The 11078-nt window shown below is 47.4% G+C and overlaps 1 protein-coding gene across 1 annotated transcript in view; it reads right to left on the bottom strand.

The window, feature by feature from the left end:
• Positions 1-6951: 6951 nt before the first annotated feature.
• The window catches only part of LOC145358630 (procathepsin L-like), a 28027-nt gene continuing 23900 nt past the window's right edge, over positions 6952-11078 (bottom strand). The window contains exons 6-7 of the mRNA XM_080212845.1: positions 10879-10981; positions 6952-7504 (exon numbers count right to left, since the gene is read on the bottom strand). Coding sequence (XP_080068971.1) covers positions 7405-7504; positions 10879-10981 — 203 coding nt within the window. The 3' untranslated portion in view covers positions 6952-7404. The remainder of the gene's footprint in view (positions 7505-10878; positions 10982-11078) is intronic.

The raw sequence follows: 11078 nt of genomic DNA, 5'->3' as shown, positions 1-11078 counted from the left end.
TCACAGACCCCCCCAACTAACCACCCCGACAGACCCCACCCCCCCGCCCCGCCCCGCCCCGCGATCAGCCCCCCCTCGACACAGCACAACCCCCTGTGATCCACCCCCCACCCCCCCGAGAGGGAGGGGTTGTTCTGATTGGGGGGTTCTCTGCTGGGGTTGGGGGGAGGGGGGGGGGGGGGGTCTGCCTCCCGGTGGAGGGGGAGGGGCGGTGTCTGCCTCCCGGTGGGGGGGGGGGGAGGAGGGGTCCACTTCAGTGTGGGGGCTTTGGGGGGGGGGGGGGGGGGGGGTCTGCCTCCCAGGGTGGTTTGATTGCGGCTCATTTCCCATCCCCCACCACCCCCCACCCCCCGGCTCTCTCTGTTCTGTGTTTCCCGCCCGGATGCGCTGTTCCAGTTTTTATCTCGAACCGCGCGGGCGCAGTTCGGAGCTCCGATCGTTCCGTCAGCGCTGAGCAGCAACCCGCCCCACCCCCCCGCCCACCCCGCAGCACGGACCGGAGCCGGAGCCTCCCGTTGGTAAAATCGGGCCCAATGGACGGCGAGTGGCGAGCGAGGGGCTGGCCTGGGACGCAGCGGGCTGTCGGGAGGGCAAAGTGGGGAGCGGGGAGGAGCAGGAGGCTCCGAGAGGTTTCCAGCAGGGAAACAGGCCCTGCGGCCCAACTTGGCCTCAGGACAGGAGCGACAAGAGGGAGGGCCAGGGAGGGAACCACCGAGTGAAGGTGCTGGAGGAGGGAAATAGTGAGTGGATGGGTCAGGAGAGGCAGCGAGCGGGAGGGGAGGGAGAGGGAAACAGCAGCTGGATCTTTTCCGACAGATGTCGCCGTTTCCTCACATGGCCAAAGGAAGTACTTAAATGATGAAATCTACAAGGATTTCAGCGTCTATAATGTCGAAATGGTTATTGGTTTCCAATTTCAATATAATTTTAATTCAATATTCCTTCCCTAATATCCTGGCCGCCATTTCTGTTACCCGCTGAATCATACAATGCAGAAGAGGCCCTTTGGCCCATCGAGCCCACCCTGACGTATTAGAAAGACCTGAACTCCCACCTAATCCCATCTGTCGGCACTCAGCCCACAGCCCTGAGTGTTACAATGGGCCAAGTGCTCGTCCGGAGACTTGTTAAAGGATGTGAGGCCTCCCTCCCCCACCACCCTCCCAGGCAGCACATTCCAGACCCTCACCACCCTCTGGGTGAAAAGGTTTTTCCTCACATTCCCCCCTCCCCCTAAACCTCCCGTCCCTCACCTTGAATCTATATTCCCTCGTGACTGATCCTTCAACTAAAGGGGAAACAGCTTCTCCTTATCCACTCTGTCCGTGTCCCTCATAATCTTGTCCACCTCGATCAGGTCACCCCCCTCCCTCGGTCTTTTCTGCTCCAATGGAGACAACCCAAGCCTATTGAACCCCTCTTCAAAAGTTAAATGTCCCACCCCGGGCAACGTCCTGGTGAATCTCCTCTGCACCCCCTCCTGTGGTGACCAGAACTGTACACAGTGCTCCAGCTGTGGCCTCACCAAAGTTCGATACAACTCCTACATGAGTTCTCTGCTTTTGTAATCTGTGCCTCAATTGATGAAGGTGAGTGACCCTTTTTCACCATCCTGCTAACATCCCTTTCTTCTTTCAGAGATCTGTGGACAAACACACCAAGGGCCCCCTTTGTTCCACAGAACTTCCCAGTGTCCGACCATTCATTGAATACTTCCTGGTCAAATTACTCCTTCCAAAGTGCATCACCTCACACTTTGCAGGGTTAAATTCCATCTGCCACTTTCTTGCCCATTTGGCCGTTCCGTCTATATCTTCACGTAGCCCAAGACACCCCACCTCACTGTTAAACACCCGGCTAATCTTTGAATTGGTTTGTCCATTTTGATTGTTCCGTCATTGTTATATTTCTCTGTTTTGAACTTGATTACCGAGTCTACCTCTGAACTGATTGAATTTTTTGATGTGAGCGACACAGTTTGTATGATTGAATCGCGTGAATGTAAAACAGACTGAGCGTGGGCAATAAACAGAAATGGAGGTAGCAGTGTTAGAATGTCTGAATTCGGAACAGGAGGAGGCCATTCAGTCCCTCGAACCGACTCATTTGATCTGATTGTGGCCTCAACTTTGCTTTCCGATCTGCCTCTTCATTTCCTTTCTCAATCCAGAAGCTGGGGGGTGGGAGAATGGTGGCATGGTGGTTTTGTCACTGAACGAGTAATTAAAAGACCCAGGTTAACGCTCTGGGGACCTGGGTTCGAATCCCACCACGGCAGATGGTGAAATTTGAATTCAGCTAAAGAAAATCTGGAGTTAAAAAGTCTAATGATGGTTGTTGTAAAAACCTATTTGGGTTCACTAACGTCCTTCAGGGAAGGAAGTCTGCCACCCTTACCTGGTCTGACCTACACGTGACTCCAGCCTCACTGCAATGTGGTTGTCTCTTAAGTTGCCCTCTGAAATACACTCAGTTCGTGGGCAATTAGGGATGGGCAATAAATGCTGGCATTGCCGACATCCCCTGAATGAATTTTAAAAATCGAACTCAGCTTTCGATGGGAAAGAGAGAGTATTCACTCACTGAGAGAGAAAAGAAATCTCCGCATCACCAGCTTAAACTGGAGATCCCTCATTTCTTCTCATTAAAGTCTTTGAAAAGGGTTTCTCTGAGTATTTACCCTGTCAATCCTCTCTGGATCTTCTTTGTTTCAATAAGAGCATCTTCTAAACCCCAGCAGATCTAGGCCCATCCTGCCCAATATTCCCTCATGAGATTAAGCCCCTTCATCCCAGGAATCATCCAAGTCACCCTTTCCTCAACTCCTTTCCATTCGGAGAATGTTCCTCATTGGTGCTGAATGAAAACATGTTTTTAGAACGGGTTTGAATGGGGGAGCTGGGCTAACCACACTTAGAAACAAATACTCGAGCATTCTGAAATCTTTCGGGATATTTTACATTCTTTCTTTCTAAGGTGGGCTGGAGATAAAATCACCAGGACTGATTGATCAAATTCTAGGCCTGGAGCCTGACCCGTGGGACTTTCTGACTCCCTGATGGGCTGTTGATATGACTAAAATTCCAGTGCACCTCCACAAGCGCATTTTTCTCAGATTCAATCGAGTTTGATGACCTTCCCCCCCCCGTCTAATCCATCCAAAAGCACAGACGTAGATGTTTGAGTTCCTCCCTCGTCTTAACTGTGGGCCAGGTTTGTCTGTGTGAGGAGAATTTCATCAATTTTATCTCATGAAGGAATCAAGTTGCGGAGAAACTAAGTCCAGTGCAGCCGTCAGTTTGGAACCGGTTGCAGAGAAAAGGCCAGCCTATGATGGTCATAGATCAGAAAATCCTACAGTGCAGAAAGAGGCCCTTTGGCCCATCGAGTCTGCACCGAACACAATCCCACCCAGGCCCTACCCCCATCTCCCTACATACTATACCCACTAATCCCGCTAACCTAAGCATCCCTGGACACTAAGGGGCAATTTCTTAGCATGGACAATCAATCTAACCCACAGAACATAGAACATTCCAGCACAGTACAGGCCCTTCGGCCCTCGATGTTGCGCCGACCAGTGGAACCAATCTAATGACCCTCTAACCTAAACTATTCCAATGTTATCCATATGCCTATCCACTGACCATTTGAACGCCCTTAAAGTTGGCGAATCCACAACTGCTACAGGCAGGGCATTCCACGCCCTTACTACCCTCTGAGTAAAGAACCTACCTCTGACATCCGTCCTATAATTACCACCCCTCAGTTTAAAGCTATGTCCCCTTGTGTTAGCCATCACCATCCGAGGCAAAAGGCTCTCACTATCCACCCTATCTAATCCTCTGATCATCTTGTATGCCTCAATTAGGTCACCTCTTAACCATCTTCTCTCTAATGAAAATAACCTCAAGTCCCTCAGCCGTTCCTCATAAGACCTTCCCACCATACCAGGCAACATCCTGGTAAACCTCCTCTGCACCCTTTCCAATGCCTCCACATCTTTCTTATAATGCGGTGACCAGAACTGTACGCAATACTCCAAGTGCGGCCGCACCAGAGTTTTGTACAGTTGTAACATGACCTCACGGCTCTGAAATTCAATCCCTCTACCAATAAAAGCTAACACACCGTATGCCTTCTTAACAACCTTATCAACCTGGGTGCCGACTTTCAGGGAGCTACGCACATGTACCCCGAGATCCCTCTGCTCGTCGACACTACCAAGAGTCCTTCCATTAGCCCTATATTCTGTACTCCTGTTACTCTTACCAAAGTGAATCACCTCACACTTTTCTGCATTAAGCTCCATTTGCCACCTCTCGGCTCAGCTCTGCAGCTTATCTATGTCCCTCTGCAAACTGTAACATCCATCCTCACTGTCTGCAACTCCTCCGACTTTGGTGTCATCAGCAAATTTACCAACCCATCCTTCTACACCCTCATCCAGGTCATTTATAAAAATGACAAACAGCAGTGGCCCCAAAACAGATCCTTGAGGTACACCACTTGTAACTGAACTCCAGGTTGAATATTTCCCATCAACTACCACCCTCTGCCTTCTATCAGCGAGCCAATTCCTGATCCAAACTGCTAAATCACCCCCAATCCCATGCATCTGCATTTTCTGCATTTGCCTACCATGGGAACCTTATCAAAGGCTTTGCTAAAATCCATATACACCACGTCAACTGCTTTACCCTTATCCACCTCTTCGGTCACCTTTTCAAAGAACTCGATAAGGTTTGTGAGGCACGACCTACCCTTCACAAAACCGTGTTGACTTTCCCTAAACAACTTATTTCTCTCTGTTATTTTTTATTCTCTCTATTATCTTTATTTCCTCCCACACATCTTTGGACTGTGGGAGGAAACCGGAGCACCCGGAGAAAACCCACACAGACACGAGGAGAATGTGCAATCTCCACACAGACAGTGACCCGAGCTAGGAATCGAACCCAGGTCCCTGGAGCTGTGAAGCAGCAGTGCTAACCCACTGTGCTACCGGGCATACGTTGGAAGAATCCATCGACAGCACTGATTTGTAAGAATGCCAAAGAAAAAAAATCAAGTCATAATTGGCCAACGCTCCTTTCCCAATGCGCATAATCTGTACTTTATTTTATTATCCAGGGTGGCACGGTGGCACAGTGGTAAGCACTGCTGCCTCAGAGTGCCAGGGACCAGGGTGTGATTCCCAGCTTGGGTCACTGTCTGTGTGGAGTCTGCACATTCTCCCCATGTCTGCGTGGGTTTCCTCTGGGTGCTCCACTTCCCTCTCACAGTCAGAAAGACGTGCCGGTTAGGTGCATTGGCCGTGCTAAAGTGTCCCTCAGTGTATCCAAACAGGCACCGGAATATGGCGAGTCGGAGATTTTCACAGTAACTTCATTGCAGTGTTAATATTAGCCCACTTGTGACACTAATAAATAAACTTTACAAAAGGAACGGTAAATATCAGGGTAATTCTCTGATCCTCAACCCTTACAGTTTAACTCATTGTTAGCACGGTGCGCTAACTTTAGTCTCATTTTAATTTCAGATGGGACGAACATGTGGAGAAAGCCACTTGTACATAAGAACATAAGAAATAGGAGCAGGAGTCGGCCATCTAGCCCTTCGAGCCTGCCCCGCCATTCAATAAGATCATGGCTGATCTGAAGTGGATCAGTTCCACTTTCCCGCTTTCTCCCCATAACCCTTAATTCCCTTGTCTATCAGAAACCTATCTACCCGTGACTTAAATATATTCAGCGAGGTAGCCTCCAACACTTCAACGGGCAGAGAATTCCAGAGATTCACCACCCTTTAGGTGAAGAAGTTCCTCCTCAACTCTGATCTAAACTGCACCCCTCCTTATCTTGAGGCTGTGCCCTCTAGTCCTGCTATCTTTTCTAAGCGGGAAGAATCTCTCTACCTCTACCCTATCCATCCCCTTCATTATCTTATACGTCTCGATAAGATCCCCCCTCAGCCTTCTAAACTCCAACGAGCACAGACCCAGTCTATTTAGTCTCTCTTCATAGACCAACCCCCTCATCTCCGGTACCAGCCTAGTGAACCCCCTCTGCACTCCCTCCAAGGCCAATATATCCTTCCGCAAGTGCGGCGACCAAAACTGCACACACTACTCCAGCTGCGGTCTCACCAGTGCCCTGTACAGTTGCAGCAAGACCTCCTCACTTTTATAATCTACCTGTATTTTAGCATTTTCTACAGAGTGACTTCTCAGCCCACTTACAGGGAAAACAGGATCAATGGGGAATCAGTACTGGAGATTTGACACTTCCGGATGATTAGAGGGCTGAGTAACGAGTTCTGGATAAACTCAGAACGGTGTTCAATCTTCCTCGAACGATATCAGTGATATCAGCTGGGATCAATCCTGCAGTGTTGACACCATCAGTTCGAAAAAGTAAGTATAAAAGTTCTTGTTTCTTTGTTTTCTTCAGTTAATTGTAAATAAGTCAATGGAATTAAAAAAAACACCCTTAATGGTTCCAGAGGCCGGAATATTACGGCCGTTTGTGCAAATGTGGGTTCAAGAAGGCAAATTCCCGTGAGATTCAAAAACAGAAACGAGATTGTCCCTGTCCCACTTCACTGCAATAGCAAGGTTCCTTTTCACAAGGTCCATGGGGGAATCACTGATTGACCTCCCTGTGAGGCTGGTTGAGTGTGAGTTCCCCTGGTAACAGGCAGTGGCCTGGACAGCTGAAACTCATTACCTGAGTCTTTTATAAGGCAGGCCCAGGACTGGGCCTGCTGACCTGCAATCCCAGGCAGACAGTAGTGTGCATATAGCACGGGAGTGGGTTTTACTTTGCATTCTGTAATAAACTACGTCCCTTTCCAGTCAGGCTTCCTGAAACATTACACTGACAATTAACGTCCACTTTTATTGCTTAAGAACCCGATTTGCGAACTGACCGGTATGAATCAGTGCGTTGGTGAAGTCTAACTGCCGGCTATTGGTCAGAGTCAGTCCATTCATTCCTTCATTGCGCTGGCATCAATGTTTTGTGCATTTGGGCACATTATTTGAAGGAACCGATCACTTCAAATGAAACTAAATTCATGGAAGGAAAAGATCATCTTGTTGATTTGGAACAGGAAGACTCTCAAAGTGATTGCTGACAGCGTTTATTATATTTCTCGACATCACCAGTACATGCAGCCCATTGTCCCTACACGGGTTGGATGATGTGGTTCATACATTAAATACACAATGGGATTGCTCTTTACGTGAAGCTATAAGAATGTGCAGAAACTGTTATTATTCCATGTTTTAAGATTGCAGCAGGAAGTTAAAGCAATGGTGTAGAAAGGGGTAAACAGCGGCAGCAATGTTCCATCATTCTTTCAGAGGGAGTTTGATGAATCTCTGGTTTAACGCTGGCCTCCTTACACGATTGGATAAAATGCATAAGTAGCAATTCCACAGTTATTCCCCCTGTCCTTAGCAATTTTGACGTAACCTTGATCACCCCAGCTTGTTCCCCAACTGGAAAATAAGGTAAAGAATGACATTGACGTCACAGTTCTGTTCAATTGGCAGGATTTTTAACCAGGTAAGGAAGGCAGATTTTCTTCCTTAAAGGACATCAGTGAACCAGATGGGTTTTCCCAACAATTAACATGAGTTTCATGGTCATCAGTAGATTCTTAATTCCAGATATTTTTTATTGAATTCAAATTCCACCATCCACGTGGCGGGATTCGAACCCGGGTCCCCAGAACATTAGCTGAGTTTCTAGTTTAATAGTCTAGCGATAATCCCACTGGGCCATCACATCCCCAAACTGGATTGGAGAACTGATGCTTTTAACACTGGAAATTCAATGGTACTGCGCGAATGTGATTGAGATCTTAAAAATAATTGAGAGGTTAGATTGTGTCCAAGCATTTGGGTTATTTGAGTCAGATCAAACTGTCAGATAAAAACACAAATGAAAAGTGGAGCTTGTTCAAGGAACAAAAACTGCGTGTCCTTGGTAGGTATGTCCCTGTCAGGCAGGGAGGAAATGGCTGAGTGAGGGAACCATGGCTCACAAAGGAGGTTGAATGTCTTGTCAAGAGGAAAAAGGAAGCGTATGTAAGGATGAGAAAACAAGGTTTAGTTGGGCAACTAAGAATGAGTTAGAAAAAGGGCTTAGGAGAGCTGGAGGGGGCATGAGAAGTCCTTGGCGGGTCGGATAAAGGAAAACCCCAAGGTTTTTTACTCTTATGTGAGAAATAAAAGAATGACCAGGGTGAGGTTAGGGCCAGTCAAAGATAGTAATGGGAAATTGTGCACAGAATCAGAAGGGATAGGAGAGGCGTTGAATGAATACTTTTCTTCAGTGTTCACTAAGGAGAGGGGCCATGTTTTTGAGGAGGAGAGTGTGATACAGGCTGATAGGATGGAGGAGGTAGATGTTCTGAGGGAAGATGTATTAGCAATTTTGAAAACCTGAGGGTTGATAAGTCCCCTGGGCCAGATGGGAGACATCCTAGGATACTTTGGGAGGCAAGAGATGAGATTGTGGAGCTTTAGCTTTGATCTTTGGGTCCTCACTATCCACGGGGATTGTGCCAGAGGACTGGAGAGTGGTGAATGTTGTTCCTCTCTTCAAGAAATGAAATAGGAATGACCCTGGTAATTATAGGCCAATTAGTCTTACTTCGGTGGTAGTAAGTTAATGGAAAGGGTCCTGAGAGATAGGATTTATGACCATTTGGAAAGATGCAGCTTAATCCGGGATAGTCAGCACCGTTTTGTGAGGGGTAAATCCTGCCTCACAAATTTGATTGAATTCTTTGAGGAGGTAACTAAGTGTGTAGACAAAGGTAGAGCAGTTGATGTTGTACACATGGATTTTAGTAAGGTGTTTGATAAGGTTCCCCATTGTAGGCTCATGAAGAAAATAAGGAGGTGTAAGATAGAAGGAAATTTGGCCAATTGGATAAGTAAATGGCTATCTTCTAGAAGACAGAGGGTGGAGGTGGAGGGAAAATTTTCAGACCGGAGGCCAGTTACCAGCGGTGTACCACAGGGATCAGTGCTGGGTCCTCTGCTATTTGTGATTTTTATCAATGACTTGGAGGAGAGGGCTGAAGGGTGGGTTAGTAAATTTGCTGATGACACCAAGATTGGCAGAGTAGTGGATGAGGTGGAGGGCTCTTGTAGGCTGCAAAGAGACATTGATAGGATGCAGAGCTGGGCTGAAAAGTAGCAGATGGAGTTTAAACCTGATAAGTGCGACAAACTTGAATGTGGATTACAGGGTCAACGGCAGGGTTCTGAGGAATGTGGAGGAACAGAGAGATCTTGGGGTTCATATCAACAAATTCCTGAAGGTTGCCACTCAAGTGGATAGAGCCGTGAAGAAGGTTTATTGTGTGTTAGCGTTTATTCAGTAAAAAGTCTGACAACACCAGGTTTTAGTCCAACCTATTTATTTGATAATATTCTCACTAGCTTTCGAGGGGACAGCCCACCTGACGAAGAGGCTGTCCCCTCGAAAGCTAGTGAGAATATTATCAAATAAATAGGTTGGACTAAAACCTGGTGTTGTCAGACTTTTTAATGTGTTTACGCCAGTCCAACGCCGGCATACCCACATCATTAGCGTTTATTAACAGGGGCTTAAGAGCTGTGGGGTTATGCTGCAACTATACCGGACCTTGGAGAGACCACATTTGGAATATTGTGTGCTGTTCTGGTCACCTCACTATAAGAGGGATGTGGAATCATTGGAGAGAGTGCAGAGGAGATTTACCAGGATGCTGCCTGGTTTGGAGGGTAGGTCTTATGAGGAAAGGTTGAGGGAACTGAAGCTTTTCTCTTTAGAGCGGAGGAGAATGAGAGGCGACTTAATAGAAGTTTATAAGATGATGAGGGGATAGATAGAATTAACGTTCAGAGACTATTTCCCCGGGTGGATGTAGCTGTTAGTAGGGGGCATAAGTGTACGATTCATGGTGGGAGATATAGGAGGGATGTCCGAGGTAGATTCTTTACTCAGGGAGTGATTGGGGTGTGGAATGCACTGCCTGCTGTGATAGTGGAGTTGGACACTTTAGGAACTTTCAAGCGGTTATTGGATAGGCACATGGAGCACTCCAGAATGATAGGGGTGGGATAGCGTGATCTTGGGTTCAGACAAAGCTCGGCACAACATCGAGGGCCAAAGGGCCTGTACTGTGCTGTAATGTTCTATGATTTCTATGGTGATCACTGAGTGGACCCAGACTCCAGCAGGATAAGTTGTGAGACATGAAGTTGGATAAGGTGCCAGGAAGTACTTCCGTGTGACCTCTGACATCAGTTGCCAGTCCGTACGGTGAGAGTGGATTCACCACAAGCTTCAAAATAGAGTGACTGGAGACACCGGGGGGACATCTCAAGCTATGGCAGCTCGGTGGTGGGGAGGAGAATGAATGAGATCAGTTACTCTGCTCTCCTGGAGATTGCCCACTTGTCTTATGGGAGAAAAGAACTTCCCAGAGTTTTTATCCATATTATCCGAATATTGTCTCCCACAGGACATTGTGGGGGGTGAGGTGAGGGTGTGTGTAGGTTGCCCTGTGCCTGTCCATTATTGTACACACACATCCTGCCCCCCAAGGATATTCCATCCTAACAACCGATTTCCAAATATTCCCACTCTTACCAGGCACAATGGTCACACTGGGGGCTCAGAGGCCATTCTAATCCCCAAAGTGGTTGGGGGCATGGATGGGCAGTGCCCACCTCGCACACTGTCAGTGCCCACAAAGCACTCCAGCAGTGGAAAGACAGCACTCTGGCAGGCCGGCAGTGGTCACCAGGTACCCTGGCAGTGTCAGTTGGCCTTGGCTGTGATCAGTTATTTGTTGTGTTTAGAAAGTACATACCTGTTTTTAACCAGCCAATAATTCATGTTGCTCTCAGTTCCATATCCAACCACCAGCATTGAATGGGTTATGCGCTTGTCAGAAGATTGCTCATAGTAGATTCCTATAATCAGACACATATTGGTGTGATAGAATTGTAAAATATAACTATTATTATTCTGTAAATATTTCCTCTTTCTCATCTTTTCCTCTCCAATTAA

Source organism: Carcharhinus amblyrhynchos, chromosome 26, assembly GCF_965287045.1.
Source record: "Carcharhinus amblyrhynchos chromosome 26, sCarAmb.v2.hapA, whole genome shotgun sequence".
Lineage (NCBI taxonomy): Eukaryota > Metazoa > Chordata > Chondrichthyes > Carcharhiniformes > Carcharhinidae > Carcharhinus > Carcharhinus amblyrhynchos.
The sequence above is the reverse complement of the archived record's forward strand: the minus strand, read 5'-3'. Positions and strand labels throughout refer to the sequence as shown.